The following is an 18,270-nucleotide window of genomic DNA, read 5'->3' on the forward strand; positions in this document are numbered from 1 at the left end:
AAATGGAACAAATAAATAAAAATCTATATATATATATATAAATGAATGTTTGTCTGTATGTCATCCATGAACTCAAAAACTACCCGGCAGATTTGGCTGAAACTTTCACCGTTTGTTATTTTTGGTACTGGAAATGTTTATAGACCAGTTCGAAAAAAATCCGATCGATAGTTCCTTTTTTATTCCAATTTAACTCGCAATCCATTGGATAAATACGAATAAAATGATCGGCTGCAGAAATTAATTCGCGTGAAAGATCACATTGATAAGAAGTTAGCTGTTGCCATTTTTCTTGAGTTTGAACAAATAAATTCTTTCTTTATTGTTTTATGGCTTTTCATGCAACGGAGGGATTTAAAACTATTTCTATTTGATATTTTTAGCGATTGATTGATCTTGCAAACTGCGTGAGTACAAAATTTGAGTATAGTCACGGCTTCACTTGGTACCTGGACCGATTATTATGATAAATTGCTATATATATGTATTTTTCCACGGATAAGGTGCATAATATGCTCATTGAAGCCACTCGCCACCAGGTGGCACTGCAGAGTAGCAACTTCTGCCCCTTTCAACCGATTGTCATGAAAATCAGTATAATGATGTATTTTTTTGTTGGCGTAGCAACGCACGTCGGGTACAGCTAGTAATTAATAAAACAAAATAAAATTAAATTAAAAATATACAAAGAGAATTTTGAAAAATCAATTATGTACTCCTTTCATTTCAGTCGAGTGGGCTAAGGACGGACGAATCATTGAGGAGTCACCCCGAACGAAGCTGATTTCCCAAGGATGCAAGTACACACTCTCTATACCAAGTGCAGTACTGGCAGATATGGGACAATATGTCTTCACAGCCACTGACCATAATGGAGAAAATGAAGCTTCCGTTTCACTTATGGTGTTCAATGGATAAGGTAACTGCAATAAGAAAGTTTGTTGTTAGAAGTTTAATCTGAAGGTCATATGTTTCTTTGTAACATTGAACAAGGAATTGTTTATTAACTGGAATTAACGCTCCATTCCCAAATGTTAGTAACTAAGAAGACGCAATATAATAATAATATAAAAAATAGTAATCGTAATAATAATGACGATAAAAACGATGACGATGATATTTTAGAAACATCTTTCAATGTTTTTTCTTAAACCTTTTATTGGTGTCGATTTCAATGCCATATGGGCAAACCCGTAACTGGTGTGTTGCCATTTGCTACTTTTAAATTTTGCGCTTTGTGTCATTTGATCGCAGATTCCACATCTAAGCTATAGAACTAGAGCAAGGCCCTAGGAGAAAGGAATACAGCCAAGTGATTTCCCCGTGACCTTTATAATTTAATATCCTTACTAGAAGAGAAAGGAAAAATGCTTCCGAGGACCGAATCTAGAAATGGGGGAAGCCAGAGCCGTGCTTCAAACGACGACAAATTCAGGTATTGCACTCAAGTGTGGATCCAAAAAGGGGAATCATTTCCCTCCTTAAAGAGACAAAAAAGAGCCTAAATTACACTTTTGACCTTTAATTGCGAAAAATATCCGATAGGAACCCTGAACCTCTTCCTCTTTGATGTTCTCAAAAATACTTCAGTTTCGAAAACTTTCCGCGGGGTATCCATTTACTCCTCGCCTCTTCTCCCCCAACTTTGTCAACCATTTCGGAAAATGGCGTTTCACAAGGATTTTAAACGTGTACACATTGTAAATAGTATCGTTTTAAGCTTTTCAATATGGATTGAAACCGAGGGTTCTAGAAGACGCTTCAACACCCTAATTACCCCCTCCCTGCTGCACCCTTAGTCACGAAAACTTTGAATCAATTCCAGAATTTCTAAACTCCGCATAAGTAAATTTATATTTAAACACAATTCTTGATCATCATTTAAATAAATGCATTTTGTAACTTCCTCAATACCATCTTTTTATTTTCTAAATTCTTCTCTTTTTTTTTCAGGTTTTTAAACTATTTTAACCCATTCATCATTTTCTTGGACGCCAAGACCATCGAGGATGTCTCCTGTCATCATACGAACCTTCGATTTTAAACGAAACCGATATTTGTTCACGTCGACTGACTTAACCTGTGTTGGCTTACAGGTGTCAAATTACCCCTTCATGCCCCCGCAATGCATTTTTTACTTTATTTCCTTCACATGCAGTCCTTTTAGAACATTTTTAAAGATTTGATGTGCACAGCTAATAGCTTATGCAAAAAATATTATGCAAGCTTGGCACTGGACACAGTTTAATTTTTAAGCCTATCTTTGATTTTTTTCTGTAACTTTTCACTTTTCTTTGACTTAGATTTTAATCCATTTTTAAGGAAACTTTTTAGTATTATTTTTTATGAAGAGATTAAAAACGAAATAATTTTTTTTTTTTTCAAAACCTTTTTTTATACTCATTACTCCTGTACTTTCCGTTTCAGGAGTAAAATTTTCTGCTGAAGTTAAGTCGAGGATTTTAAATTTTTCAACCAACCGGTGAAGATGTACATACTTGAAATGTTGAGTTCAAACATGCAAGTGTTGATCAACAAATATTGTTAAACATAATGTGCACACAAACTTTCTTTCTATAAACAAATACAATATGTGCTAAATTAAAAAAAAAAAAAAAAAACCGTAACAATGTTTAACGAATTTTTATACATATTGTAACAACTTATAGAACAAACGTTGATTCGTACATTTGTAAATACACTGTTAAAAATTCAGGAAGATTTTCTGGTAATTATTAATGTAAAATGGCATCGCTAACGCATCGCTGATTTTTACGGTAATTTATACCGGAGAAATAAGCGATCCCAGCACCAATTGGTTGCTGTGGTCTACCGAGGAAACCGTAAAATTTTACAGTAACATTTGATTTTTACGGTAATAGTTACTGGCAACATGGATGCCAGTAACAATTACCGTAAATTTTCCGGAAAATTTTTAACAGTGTAGACTTGCTTTGACCTCAAAATTTCAAGTATGAGCCTTTGAGAACACACTATTATACGCATTACTGTTTATTACTCAATGATGGATTAAAATCTATATAGTTTGTAATGAAATAAGCATGTACATATTTATGTATATATATAAATATATATTGATTCTTATGGTAAGCTTTTAAAAGCCAAAAAAAGGAATTAAACTATTATCCTCCTGCCTTTTTTTGGCCAGAAAGCTTACTACAGAGAATCAGTATGTACAGATATTATCTTTTACAGAGAACATAATGTGAGATTGCTACGCCTTATGTCATATTATGCAATTTAAACTCGTTACATGATTTTTGCAACGAATAAAATGTATAAGCAAATGCCCCTGTCATATGTGTTTGTTTTTATTAAAGAAAATTGAAAAAAAAAAAGGTTCTTGATTACTTTTCTTTACAATAGTTCACTGGCGTAACTACGTACCGCACGACCCCGCAACGCTGGGGGCCCGGAGTCAAGAGGGGCTCGAAAATTTTGAAGCTTTGTTTTCATTCAATTTTATTTTTAAAAAAATCGTAAATCACACTTAGTTGGAAAAGTTTATATTGGTACTGATGCCCCCTAGAACCCCAGAACCTATCGACGAGGAACCCCCGTTTAAGATATCGGGGGCACCATGCCAGACATTTTTTCGCTGCCCTCTTGAAGCCAAACATTACAATTTTTGCCATTTGCTAAAACAGTTTTAGCCAATTTGGGGCTCCCAAATAGCAGGGGCCCTAGGCCATGGCCAATTCAATAATCGGTCTATAAGTTTAAAAAAGGGGGCCCGCGGCCCACCTTCCATGTGCGAAAACGAAACGTTGGGACAGCCCTGAGCAAAAAGTAGAGAAAAGGGAAAATCCCTGGAAAAGAAGGAAAGTCCTGACCGTAAGGGATCCTGAAAAAGAGTCCAGAGAAGTTTTTTGTATAGGATCTGGAGGGGGAGGGGGGAGTCGGCAAGGGCCCGATAATTTTTAAGCTTTGTTTTTATTCAATTTATTAATTTTTTCCATGAATAAAACTTGGTTTGAAAAGCATATTAGTTTTGGGGCCCTCTAGGGCTATAATATCATTCAGGACAATTTAAAATTGAGTTTTTGGAGCAATAGTAAAAATATTCCGGGGGAGAGTCCTGAAAACCTTCTATTCTGATCATTTTCAAATATGGTTCACGTTTGCTTTCCTAGGGCTATTATTTAGAAAAATTTTCGGGGGAGGGACTCGTATCCTCCTTCATCCCAATATCATCGAAAATCGCCTGAAGTTTGGGGCTTCAAAACTTTGATTTAAAAAAAAATCCTGGGAGAGCCCCGGACCCATTTTTTTCTTGTCAGGTCATCGAAGGCAATTCAATTTCAGGAGTTCAATTTTGAAAAATTTCCGGGGGAGAGCCTTCGAACCCCCGTTTCTTTAAAATTATCGAAAATCATCTAAAATTGCGCTTTGGGAGCTTTAATGTCAGCAAAATTCCTGAAGTCTTATCTTTCACCCCCTTCCCTTTATATAACATCCTAAAAACGCATTTATGCACCACTTTCAATGCTGTTAGGGCAACAGATGAGGGAGTTTGGAACTTTGCTCCGAAATCGAAGATTCAAAAAGGTAACTTGATGATGGCAAACTTAAATACTTCAATTTCTAAAAATTACAAAGAAGGTCCCTAAAACTTTTCCTTTTTTAATACTGCTTTTTTGGAACTGTAAATTTGAAAATTCTGGGGCAGAGAGTCCTCATTTCTTCCTTTATTCTAACGTCATCAAAGGTGGCCACAATTGCACTTTAAGGAGTTCCATATAGAAACAATTCTGGGACAGAGTCCCCTCAATTTAATCCCATCTTCTAACCTCTTCAAAAGTGGCCTACAATTGCATTTTTAGAAGTTCCATCAATAAAAATTCCTTGGGCTTCCCCCGACACCGTTTCATTAAATTAACAAAGATTTGTCCAAAATTGCATTTTTGGAACTTTAATATGATGAGATTTTCAGAAGAGTCCCTAACTCCTTCCCTAAAGGTGGTACGTAATCACGTGTCCAAAAACTTTCGCAAAATTTGCGGGTAAGACACCCAAACCTTCCATCCTCCTAACATCATTGAAGAACGTTTAAAATTGCTATTCCCTGGAAATTCAAAAAACTCCTATGGGCAGAGTTCCAAATCTCATCCTTTCAACTAATGTCTTCAAAGAGGGCTTATTGCATTTTTAGAAGCTTAATTTTGAAAATTTTCCGGGGATAACCTCCGAGCACCGTCGAAGATCTTCTAAAGTTGCGTTTTTCGAACTTCAATAATAATTGCAGGAAGAGAGTCACCGACCCCTTTCCATTATGTTACAAAAAACGACTTACAATCACGCATTTAAAACTTAAAAATTCGAAAAATTTAAGACAAAGAGCCCTGAACAAATTCATTATTCCAAACATGATCTAAAATTCCGTTTGCTAAACTAAAATTTTAGAAACTGCTCCCATCCCATATTTTTGTACAAGTATTATATTTACAACTAGAAAGTCGCCCGTCAAGGTGACGGGTAAAAATCGCTTCTACATTTGAACGAAGCAATTGCTGCCTGTTTGGTGATATTTTGATAGTTGAAATTTTAACTCTAAGTCCAGTGGACTAACCATAAACATGGCGTTCATTGTTGACCATTTTTTCGTTTCTTCATTCCTCTGAAATGGTAGTCTTACCAGTAAAACAGTTAAGTTACCGGATCGAGTTCAGCCTTGTCACAATAAAGCCTTTCCCTGCATGTTAAACATTACCAAAACAAATTATCATACCGTGGCGCGAGTTTCATTGTTGAAACACGCGGGTTACTCCATTATCGGCAATTATTAATATGATGATTAAATTCATATTGCTTATTCTTTTTCTCCTCATTGTAGCGATCTCTCCAGATTTCTGCCACTAATGATCCCTTTGTAAACTAAAAATTCAATATCTCCCCCCCCCCTCTTTCTCTCTCTCTATATATGTTTGTGTGTTTATGTGTGTGTGAAAATAAATTGCGGAGCCGACAAACACGAAAAATTGTACTATAAATATAGACTAATACGATTTTTTAGTAGAGGGCCGAAAGCCAGATTTTGCGGGTAGGCCGAAAATTTAAAGTTACGCTACTGCAATAGTTGTTTCTTCGACTATGAAGATACTAATTATCCGAAAGCCGGTTAACCGGATGTTCGAATAACCGAAGACGTCAAAGGTCATGCAGATTTTATTTTATTTGAAAATATTGAAAGTGAATTTCTAGTGTAATAACTTCTACGTCCTTTTTGTTTGAAAAGTAAAAGAAATTAGCTTACCTAACTACTAAACACGCCATTTGTAACATGCGTTACTAAAGACGCCAGAGTTAAGGCTGTAAAAAGTGCGAAAGCGAGTGTACCTAAAAAATATTGCCATAATTGTTTACAAAGTTGTCCAATTATCCGAATTTTCGTTAACCAGATCTGCCTATCTCCCGACTGGTTCAATTTAAGGCCCCTGCATATAAGAGCCGGCGCATCAGCTTAAGATCAGCCATTTTGGATCGGAGTGCGAGTTTGAGTGTTTGTCTTTTCAGGCAAGTTATAGCGTTTGTTGATTTTTCATTGTGAACACTTGTTAGCGGCACGTGATTTTTTTTATCAAATAAAATATTATTTTTTGCTAATTCGGCAAAACCTGAATTTTTGCTGTAGTAACCCTAGCTCCGCAACAATGAAAAATCCGATCCAAAATGGTTAAACTTAAGCTGATGCGTCACTCGACGTTAAATCCCGGTTATCACAAATTTGCCATTTCAATTGCGCTTTGCTGATTTCAAAACTCTTGCTCAAATTAATTAAAAACATTTTAAATTTGTTAATAAATACCTGATAACAACAGATAAAAATTAAAATTACAAAGTTTTCTTTGATTTTGTTTTTACGCCTCGCTAAGGATTGAGTTTTGCGTTTTAATTATTAATGGATTCGGAGTCTGATTTTTCTATCAAACAAAGGCCCTTTCCAGGGTCAAATTTTTAACCTCAGAAGAGCGTACTCGAATTGCAGCATCACTTCTAATACAAAGCCGAACCCTCAACCTAAATACAAATGTATAATATTAAGCTGTTTACGCCTAACGTAAAATATCCGCAAAAAACGGATATTTGTAATATTCAGATCATTTTTGAATTATATAACGTGTTTTACGTTTACGTTAAATAAATATTTCCAAACCAATAAATATTGAAGTGTCAGGTTTCTCTTTTCTTTATAAAGTTTATCAGTTATTCATATCCGTAGTTTCATATAATGTATGCCGAAATCGCTGTGAAAATATTCTAATCGCATTCATTAATTTGTTGGGACTCTAGCTCACCCTAAATACAAACAAGCAAAGCACACGAAATCTTAAAACGGAAAGCCCAAAAAGCTAAGTCCGTGCGCAAGCGCAGTTAAAATGGCCGGGATTTAACGTCTAGTTGATGCGTCGGCCTATTTGTTCAGCGGCTCTAGTTCAACTAATCGACCAACAATTGTAATTGCTATTATCTTCAAAAATCCATCCGCTCGACTCAGCGTCAAACCTCCCAAGAGGTAATGGCATCCGCCGACACAGGTGCCGCGAAAACATGTGCAAGTCTGAAAATAGTAAACGCAACTCTATTAGGAAAAAAAAGTCAGTTCGGTTTTTCATACGCGCTTTACTATCAAAGTGATGATAGCAGTTTGGTTGAATTTATCTCTATATATAAAAGTGAATGTTTGTCTGTATGTCATTCATGAACTCAAAAACTACCCGGCAGATTTGGCTGAAACTTTCACCGTTTGTTATTTTTGGTACTGGGAATGTTTATAGACCAGTTCGAAAAAAATCCGATCGATAGTTCCTTTTTTATTCCAATTTAAGTCACAATCCATTGGATAAATACGAATAAAATTATCGACTGCAGAAATTAATTCGCGTGAAAGATCTCATTGATAAGAAGTTAGCTGTTGCCATTTTTCTTGAGTTTGAACAAATAAATTCTTTCTTTATTGTTTTATGGATTTTCATGCAGCGGGGGGGATTTAAAACTTTTTCTATTTGATATTTTTAGCGATGGATTGATCTTGCAAACTGCGTGAGTACAAATTTTGAGTATAGTCACGGCTTCACTTGATACCTGGACCGATTATTATGAAAATTGCTATATATATGTATTTTTCCACGGAGAAGGTGCATAATATGCTCATTGAAGCCACTCGCCACCAGGTGGCACTGCAGAGTAGCAACTTTTGCCCCGTTCAACCGATTGTCATGAAAATCAGTATAATGATGTATTTTTTTGTTGGCGTAGCAACGAGCGTCGGGTACAGCTAGTAACATTATAAAGGCATGTTTACACCTTTAAAATGACACCGGAGGTGAATATATAATTGTATATACTCGTTCAAAAGGAAAATAACTAAGTGAGCCATGCACCCATAATATTGAAGAGTTTCGTGAAACAATTTTTACTATAGAAATAATGTAGTTTGGGCAGAGCTATGGTAACGTGGTGGTAGCAATTTTGGAAAACTGTTGGTGCCAAGCGATTTTAAAAATTTCATTAAAAGATTAAATTCCTCCAAACATATTTATTAGATCGTTAAGAGGCGTTAAAAGTTCCATTAAAGTTTACAATATTACGCCAAATAAAAGAAATGATTACATGACAGTTAAAATTGCATTACAATGAAAAATATTACGCTAACAAAATTAAGTAAGAACAATCGCCTTTTTCGCCAAGTGGCCTAGTTACCGTAACCCCGTCGTAGTTTGTAATTTTAGTGTGTTTTAATTAGTCAAAGTTAAACGACTGAAAATCATAATAAATGAAGTTGAACAACCTAAACTTCATGCTTAATGAATAGAGTTAGAATAACGCTATCTCAAATTTTGGCGTAAAAAGAATTAATGCAGAAGCGACAATTTTTTTTCAGTATGTTCAGCATTTTTGTTTTTCGGACCTGCACTTATCTCATTTGCGATGTCAGTATCACTCCTAGTTTTATTTACTTCATTCTAAAATTTACTGGTGACTCATTAGCAATTGAGAAAAGCCTTCAGACACTTTAAACCTTATTTATTTCTTATATTTACATACATTGTTAGCAACATAGGTTTTTAAGATAACTAAATATTTGGACTTCATATTAGTAAAAGGAGTAATGCTTTTGTTTAAAGGTATAAGTTAAAAAGTTAGCTTGATTTTTTTTTAATGTTTCTATTACGCACGCATCTGTATCATAGAAAATCTTATTGCGTTTAGTTATTGTTTACTTTTAATTGCATTTTATTGTTTTAAACAAATTTACAAAAATGAGCGAGGAAAATAACGAAGGTCTTTTTATAAGTAAGCATGAATTTCAAGCCTTATATGACCATTATACAAAATTTAAGGACAGTTTAAAAAATTTAGAAAGCATAAAAATTTCAAAATGTTCCGAACATACACCTGAGAGGGTATCAGGATCCAAAAAGGAATCGGGATCGTCTGAATCTGAAAATGAAGTTAAACGAAGGGAAGAGCTGGTTATGGATGATTCAACGGATTCCGAACAGAAGCCGGTGGAAGCGCATCGATTAGTAATCCCTAAAAAAGGAAAATGGAAAAAAGCAATTCGCAACAAAAAACTGGCCTTCAAGAAAAAATCAGGAAAAGAAACACCAGAAAATCTGAAAGAGACAGAACCCGAAACCTTAGTACAAAAAATATCAAAAGCTGAAAAATCTGATGAGAAACTTAAACCCAAGGACTCTGAACGGTTTAAAACTGAAAACTACGTAGAGAACAAGGTATTGGAACTTCATAAAGTACTGATATCTTCATCTTCAGAAGTCGAGGCAGAGTCAACATCAGATGATGAAACAACTCTAGCAAAATGGTCAGAATCCGTCAGAGATTTGCATGAAGTTAAAAACGAGTTCTCGAGTTTGTTGGAATATTTCCGTCAATCGTTTTTCGATAGTGAGAGGAAAAATAAAAAAATATTCGAACTAAAAGCTAAGCTATCCAAAAATGTTGGTCCCCGTCAAGAGGGAAACAAGGAAATTGAGATTCTTAATGATGAAATTGAAAAGCTGAAGACTTACGTGAGAATTTCAATTGATCAAAATTTTGACGTCGCAAATGAAAATGAGAACTTGCGAAAACAAATCGAGGATTTGAACTCGAAGCTTGAAGTAAAAGAAGAATTGGCAAAAGAAAGGCAAAGAGTCAATATATCAGATAAAGAATCCTCTTTACAGAAGAAAAAGATTCCGGTGGGAAAGGAGACTCAAGGCGAGGAGGTAGCTAAAGGGGATGACAGTCTGCTCTCAGCTGAAAAAGAAAAGGCTGGACCACAATCTTACAATACCTGCAATTGTGATGATGCAAAAGCTCAAATAAATGAACTCAAGAAAGAATCGAAGAAAAAAGAAATGATGTTATCGATGAAACTCGAAGCCGCACGAGCCAAAGTAGACACTCTAACAGCAGGGACATTAGAGAGGGATGAATTAATTAAACAATATAGTTCGAGGCTTTCAACAACAGAAAAGGAAATCGAAAATTTAGAACACAAGTTGAAGGAACTTCAAGGCCGTTCCAAAAGTTTGGAATCACAATCGGAAAAAGAGCAAATGAGGTTCAAGAAATTGAAAATGTCGTGTGAGTCTCTAGAAAGAGAAAACAGTCAGCTTAGGAAAGAGAAGGAAATTTTTGAAGAACTGCTGTCGGAGTTTCGAGACACAGCTGATGAACATCAAAAACAGAAGAACGAAGCTCTGAAGCAGATTCAGATTTTTGAAGAATACCTAGCAAAGAGCCAGAGGCATTTGAGCATGAAAAATTGTGAGATTGAAAAGCTGCAAACAGATCTGTCGGAATTGGGTGACTTAATGACGAGGAAATTTCCTCCCGTGAAGACTTTTGAAGCTGAAACACAAACGAGAGATATTCGATCGGAAATGGCCATTCAGGAGAAAATAATCGATAATTACAGAGGCGAACTCAAAGTACAAGACAGAAAAGTGCTGCTGCTGCAAAATGAGGTAGAAGATTTAAAACAGCAAGTGGTTAGCACGAGGAAAAGTTTACGATCAAGAACAAAGGAAAATTCCTCGCTTTTAGTGAAGTTGAAGAAATTAGAGAAAGTCATTGCTGAGAAGACCGCCGGACTGGAGAAAGTTCAGGACAAATTAGAGCTTCAGTCGCGATCTGCTAAGCACTGGGAGAAAGAGGCCGAATCTGCGACCGAAAAGTACCGAGTAGCGTTCGAAGAAAGCAGAAGATTCGAAGAGTTGTACCACCAGATGAAGAATCTTAGCTCGCACCAAAAATCTGAAGTTGCTCTCTTGGTAAAAAGACACGAATATCTTTTGCACATTATACATAACAAAGACGCCCAAACCAAATGTTCTATGAATAGAAATATTGTGTTAACATAGTGGAACGAAAAAAATATAACTGTAGCAATGAACACAGATAGTGCCTTTTTATTTTCAAGTCAAGTAGAATAGGGAAAGCTTAAGTTTTTACACAAAGTTCGAAACTGCTATTTGATTAGAAGCTAGCTTTATTTTTAATTTTTAGTAAATGACTTGAAAATATTGAAAAACTACAGGAAGTACTCGTGACGAGTTTTCAAAACTCTTAGCACCATAATTATTCCAAAAAAATCCATCAAAATATAAAAATTCCTTTAAAAAATAAATTACCCCATCAGGTAATTTTCTGTTCGTACTTTTTCGTTAAATGTACGCCACTAAGCGCATTTTTTCATTTTTGGCTATTTTAACTTATTGCTATTTCAAACTAAGAATTTATTAGTTGGCGGCATTTAACAACTTTAATTTCAAAATACCAGGGTTACCCTGTACTTGTAGGCCTCGCTGTGCTGAAATTTAATACTGAATTCTCCATTTAATATAAAATTCTCTTACAGATAAATAAATTGCGCCGTTGAAGTGTTAAATAATTCAACAACAGAATTAAACAATGGGGGATATTTCGATAATTGGGAATCTGGCGATCTTTCTTCATTGGCGTCAATTTTTGGCTCCAGCGCCTGCGCGAGAGGTATTTTTCTTTGCAAATCAAAAAAAAAATAATAATAATTTGAATTTTGTCATCTTGAATTCAAATTATGTTTTTCGCAATCACGAGTGTGTGTTTGTATGTGTGTGGGGGGGGGGGGGGGTATGTGTATGTGTGTAGGCATGTGTGTTTGTGTCTGTGTGCAGTCATGAGTGTGTGGGTAGCTGTGTGTATGAGTGTTTGTGTGCGTGGGGGCGGGGTATGTGTATGTGTGTGTGTAAGCATATGTGTTTGTGTCTGTGTGCAGGCATTAATGTGTGGGCAGTTGTCTGTATTTGTGTGTATGTGTAGTTGTCTGTATGCATGCGTGTGTGTATGTGTTTGTGTATGTGTGTAGGGGTATGTGTGTGTATGGTGGTGTTTGTATGTGTGTGTATGGTGGTGTTTGTGTATGTGTGTGTATGGTGGTGTTTGTGTATGTGTGTGTATGGTGGTGTTTGTGTATGTGTGTGTGTATTTGTGTGTGCGTGTATGTATGCGTGTGTGTGTAGGATATGGACGCAACCTGGAGACGGTTTTCGCTAGAGGAGCAGCATCGTGAGGCCGGCCGACGCGACGGGCGGTGCTGGCAGAGGGTGGCGCCGCGCCGGTGGGAAAAATGATAGCACGCCAAAAAACAGTCAAATGAAAGCAATAAGCAATCGTGATTGCTCAAAAAAAAAGAAAGAAAATTAATTTGAATTCTGAAATTTTGAATTCAAATTATGTTTTTCGCAATCACGAACTGAGACAGGACCCTACTCATTGGAGTTATTGTTTCTAGAAACGGCTTCTGTCTCCCCCAAGTCTGCCTCTCCTCCTGGGCGGTTACTTGTGCATAGTTGTGTGCGTGCGTAGACCTGTGTGTATGCACGTAGGTGTTTGTGAGTGTATGTGTGTGAAGTCGTGTGTGTGTGTGAACGTGCGTGTGTGTAGGACATGTACGTCTCCAACCAGAAGAAGCGGATAGCTCAAAACCGGAGCAGCCGCGCCACGCCGCCAGCAGAGGACGGTGTGCGGTGGTGCTGCAAAGGCTTCTGGTCCAAGTTGAAAAAGGCACGGACACCAAAAACGGTCAAATGAGAACAATAAGCAATCGTGATTGCTCAAAAAAAAAAGAAATCGGAAACATCTATTCACGTAGGGTTACTATAAATCAGTAGGGATACCAAAATAAAATTATTTACGCCAAAAAATGAGACGACCGCGCCAGATTCCCAATTATCGAAATATCCCCCAAACAATGCATTGAGTTGTATTAAAAGTCATTGAAATGTAAAATAATCCACCAACTGAACAAAAAAATATTAAAAGTTCCATTAAGTTCAAAACTTTCTGTCTAATGAATAGATCATGTAGTTTAAAGTTCCATTATAACTCAAAATGAGGAGCAAGCGAGGCGACGACCTTAAACTATATTCCTCTTTTTCGCCAAAGTACAAAGTAAACAAATCGCCAAGTGCAAATGTACCCTTATTCGAAACTCTTAGCAATAATTGAGTTTCATATGTTTTATATCTCCATGCTGCGACTTCATTTTTTAGTTTAATTAAGGTCACTATATAAAGGGTGATTATAATTAAAGTTCTACTTTCAAAACGCTGTAAAAATAAAACCACTGGTCAGAATGACGTCAAATTTGAACGGAATATTATTGAAGACAGGGGGAAACGTATGGCCGAAGAAAAATAAAAAGTTGGAATTTTTAGCAATAGATGGCGCTGTAAGCATCATAATTTAATTAAATCGGTTTTTAATTGTCCTGAGGCCAAAAACCGCAGAAAAAGCATCAGTAAAAATCAAATCGGTCTTTAGTTTTCGTGAGACTGGCACAAAAGATGTTCAATGTGCTGTCCCCCGCCTGTTTTCTGAAACAAGTTGAAATCGAGAAACAGTATGTTCCACAACTGATCGACGTATTTCCGGGGTCACGTTTAGAACGTTGCGCAATGCAGCCTTCAGCTCAGCAAAATTTGCAATCGGAGCATTGAACACAACAGCTTTCAGATAGCCCCATAGCCAGAAGTCCTACGGATTAAGATCAGGTGATCGGAACGGTCAGGCTGTAGGGAAATGGCAACTTCAATAAGTCGTGCGCATGACTGGTGTTTTAATTTACATATTTTGACACCTGCAGAGCCATCTATTGCTAAAAATTCCAACTATTTATTTTTCTTCTGCCATTTGTTTTCCCCCTTCTTCGATAATATTCCGTTGAAGTTTGACGTCATTCTGACCAGTGGCTTTATTTTTACAGCGTTTTGAAAGTGGAACTTTAGTTATAATCACCCTGTATAAGGCTACTACGATCTTATATAGTGGTTCTAGTTTAAACGGTTTGTGCTAAGGCCACTATATAGACTTCAGACTGGATCTAGTTTGTGCCTTCATGGCGTTTACCATCCTCATCGAGGGTCTCGTGCTATTTTATGTTCGAAGGTGAAGTCATCAATGCGTAATCTCGATGGATTAAATATCAAGTTTGTCCAGAAAGGATTTCGGTTAATTTTACTGCTACGTTGGGTACGTTTGTTCACCAATTTGAGTTTTTGTAATTTCAGTGAAAGTGAACGCAACGGAGAAAGCTTTCATTGGTTTGTATTTAGCATTCGTTTTCTGAAATCATTGGAACGTATTTCGGGAAGATTTCGATAATTGGGAATCTGGCGATCTTTCTTTATTGGCGTCAATTTTTGGCTCCAGCGCCTTCGCGAGAGGTATTTTTCTTTGCAAATCTACTATTTACATAGGGTTATTATACATCTGCAGGGTTACCAAAATTAAATTATTTACGCCACCAATTGCCGCCAATAAAGAAAGATCACCAGATTCCCAATTATCGAAATATCCCCCGTCTTTCCATACACTTTTTTTGTTAGCTAGACGCCATTCTTCGAGAAATCATAACCTTTTTTTTTTCTTCAATTTACAGGCACTAGTTGTCGCCTAATAAAATTGCCTAATGCCAGTAAAAAGTACATGAATCGGCGCAAATATTACTGACTTTTGACTACGGAAAAGCACTCGGGATATTTAAACAATTAAGAAACTGATACGGTAGTAAAACTTCTGTCATAAATAATTTTACGTTTGGTGACCCTGGTGCTTTATGGTAACATTACGCAAATAGATTTTCCCCCTCTCTTTGTGTACGTATGCGAAGGTAAAACATTCTACGCGTAGGCATTGGTACCAAAAATTTGCCGCAAATGGACCAAGATCGGCCAATTCCCAATTATCGAAATCTTCCCTCTTGCGAAGCAAAGTTAAAGCAAGTTGATTGCAGAGAGTTTTTAAAAATCTTGTCATCAGAACTGTTGCAAAAATTACAGCAAATAAATAAATTAAGGCATCGAAAACGGCTAAAAGTTCGGGAAAAAATGAAGCAAATCTAGCAAGTGAAAAAGACAAGCCAAGCTAATAAAATTGTGTTTCAAAATTCTGGGTTTATCAATGTTATATCCTTGTAGATATCGCCAACCGTCTTGAAATGTTTTTTTTTTTTTTTTACTGACGTCGAGTTAGATAGTAAAAAAGCTGCCGAATCAAGTGTCGGACCTTTTAGGAACGGAAACGTACATGTAAGATTATCTGCCAACTAAACTTAAAATTATTTGTCAATATTGTTAATAATTAATGAACAATATTAACGTAATTTTAACGATGTTAAAGATTTATTATTGGTCGCCAATCTCGCCATGCGAGTTTGTTAGCGTGAACTACAGCTACTATATATCTATCGAGGGGCCTTACCGTAACCTAGAGCATGTTTTGCTTTTATAGGCCGTGACAATCCCTGAAATTCATAAACAACAAGTTGGCAAGGTTGGCGACTTATTGAAAGCGCAAACGCTTTTGACATCTATGACTGCGTGATTTTTTAGAGTTATTTACGGGTGTACGTAAACTAACGTTTCTATTCTCCAGAAACTTAAACGAATATCTGAGTCCCATTAATGTCCATTTGCAGTGGATTCCGTCCCGTATGAGCATTATCGGTAATGAACAAGCAGATCTCTTATCCAAAGAGGGTTGTACAGTACCCGCCACTAATAAAATCACTGGATTATAAAATCAGCCGCTTTTTAAAATCAAATCTGGAAGAACAGAATCATTGCAATACCAAAACATGTTAAAACCATCTTTTAATAAAATCACTATCGCCGTTTTACAAAATCAAACTTTTGGACATCATACGTAAAAAATTGTTAAAGCGCCACCAAGAAGTGAAGGAATCAGCTTTTCAGAAGATGAGAATATCTCAGAGTCAAATTTGCCTCTTCATTTTCAATAGATGTCAGAAAAGCGCTTGATGATGTACGATGCACTTCAGAACAAAGAGGAAAATATGTTGAACGTTACAAAACACTTTGTAAACTCTCAAACGATATTGAATCTTCGCTCTCCCAATTCTGTTATCAAACAACAATACACCTACAGTTTAAGATCCTTGTGCAAGTAATTATAAAAAAAAATGTACCTCATGTTTAGTTAAAATGATAACTGTATTTTGAAATACTTAAAATAGAAATAAATGAAGTAGTTCAATTCATTTTTAGAGTATTTAAACTTCAAAACCTTTTTTTTTTTTTTTTTGAATGCCGGTTAATAAAATCAGCCGCTTTATAAAATCAAATGTCCACCGAACGAATGTGATTTTAATAAGCGGCGGGCACTGTAGCACTACTTCACTTATCTCCACAGCTCTCACCTACTCTGAGTAAATTCAGAAATTTCTAAGAAATGGAAGACACCGCCCCACCATCACTGGTACACAAGTCAACAACCCCGATCTTCCTTCTCTCTAGCCCTTTCAGACGTGGCGTCCGGTATACCGGACATGAATTTTAAACAGCTGCTGATCATTAATTAATGGAATAAATTACTCGATTTGTTTCGTAGTTGATTCTTTACAGTCTGCTTATTATTATCTGTACAAGAATTTTTCAATTTAGGATTGATAACCTTAAGAAATAGGGGTTGGGAGAAAATGGAACTGGCTCATTTTCCCAACCACGGATTCTCGTCGCAAAAGCAAGTTTTTTTTCTGATTTTTTTAAAGGTATATCTTAATATATATAAAAATCAATGTCCTGAGATAACATATATACATATATATATACATATATCAACGCACAGCCGAAACCGCTGAAGCTTCAGACTTGAAATTTGTCAGGCATGTCCGCATGATTACGAAAGTAACCACTAAGAAAGGATTTTTTGAAATCTCAATTAGTTCGGGAGCAATTAATTAAAACCCCTTAATTTCTGCGAATTTAAAACCTGTCATTGAATTCAAATCCCTTATTTTCGAAGGCTTTCCTCCATTCAAATCATTATTCAGTACTTCATCTCAACTTTTGGTCGATAGCGAACTATAAATTTGATATTGTTTCTCACGTGGTTCTTCGAGGCTTTTCTCAAGTCAAATCATAATGTTTCTGTCTATTGTTTTCATTTTTTCAAAACTAGAAACGAAGTTTTTAAGAACATCATCACAGGTGGACTATCCTTTTGAATTTAGAAGAATGCAGTTTCCTGTTAAAGTTTGCTTTGCAATAACCATTAATAAGTCACAAGGACAGACATTAAAAGTAGCAGGGACCGATTTAAGAGAAGACTTTTTTTCACACGGCCAATGTTATGTAGCTTGCTCCAAAGTCAGTTCATCAAGCAGCTTAATAATTTTAGCACCAGAAAAAAAAAAAAAAAACTTAAAATGTTGTATACAAAGAACTTCTTGCTTAAACATAGGTATATCAATAAAATGTGGATGGCCTGTGTTTGCAAAGATAATCACTACTTTAAAAGGATCGTTAATAACAGTTAAAGATCGGTTAAGGGCAAAGGCATATATGTAAAGAGTACAGGGGCCCCGGGATCCTCCCCAAATTAGAAAAAGTAATAGGTAATAAGTAATTATTATAGGGCATTTTCGAAACTAGGTGCACCAAGCACTGTTAACCCCTGCTAATTCCATTACCCGAGCAATGCCGGGTACGGGAATGCTAGTAATCTTATACTAATCACACATTTCAAATGCTTATTTTTTGTTTTATTATTGTTTAGAGAATATTTTACAAAGAAGTTTGTTTGATGTTTCATCCTTTTATCATCTGAAATATGTATTTCAATAATATATGTCCGGATTATTGGACGTGTCATAACTCTTTTAATTTCTCACCTATAAACTTGAAATTTTGTGTACAAGATACTCTTTACCATAGTAGACTGTCTACCAAATATAAA

General features: G+C 36.0%; 2 protein-coding genes across 2 annotated transcripts in view; both read left to right on the forward strand.

The window, feature by feature from the left end:
• The window catches only part of LOC129217747 (twitchin-like), a 364,621-nt gene extending 361,276 nt beyond the window's left edge, over nucleotides 1–3,345 (forward strand). The window contains 2 exon segments of the mRNA XM_054852086.1: nucleotides 731–919; nucleotides 1,954–3,345. Of these exon segments, the coding sequence (XP_054708061.1) occupies nucleotides 731–918 (188 nt within the window). The 3' untranslated portion in view covers nucleotide 919; nucleotides 1,954–3,345.
• Nucleotides 3,346–9,281: 5,936 nt separating this feature from the next.
• LOC129217823 (myosin heavy chain, embryonic smooth muscle isoform-like) lies at nucleotides 9,282–11,393 on the forward strand. Its single transcript, XM_054852163.1, has one exon. The coding sequence runs from the start codon at nucleotides 9,282–9,284 to the stop codon at nucleotides 11,391–11,393; it is 2,112 nt and encodes a 703-aa protein (XP_054708138.1).
• Nucleotides 11,394–18,270: the final 6,877 nt, after the last annotated feature.

The sequence above is a fragment of the Uloborus diversus genome, chromosome 2 (genome assembly GCF_026930045.1).
Source record: "Uloborus diversus isolate 005 chromosome 2, Udiv.v.3.1, whole genome shotgun sequence".
NCBI classification, from domain to species: Eukaryota; Metazoa; Arthropoda; class Arachnida; order Araneae; family Uloboridae; genus Uloborus; species Uloborus diversus.

Bases quoted from the DNA above. Each gene is read 5' to 3' on its own strand.
- LOC129217823 (XM_054852163.1), top strand. From the start codon at position 9,282: ATGAGCGAGGAAAATAACGAAGGTCTTTTTATAAGTAAGCATGAATTT.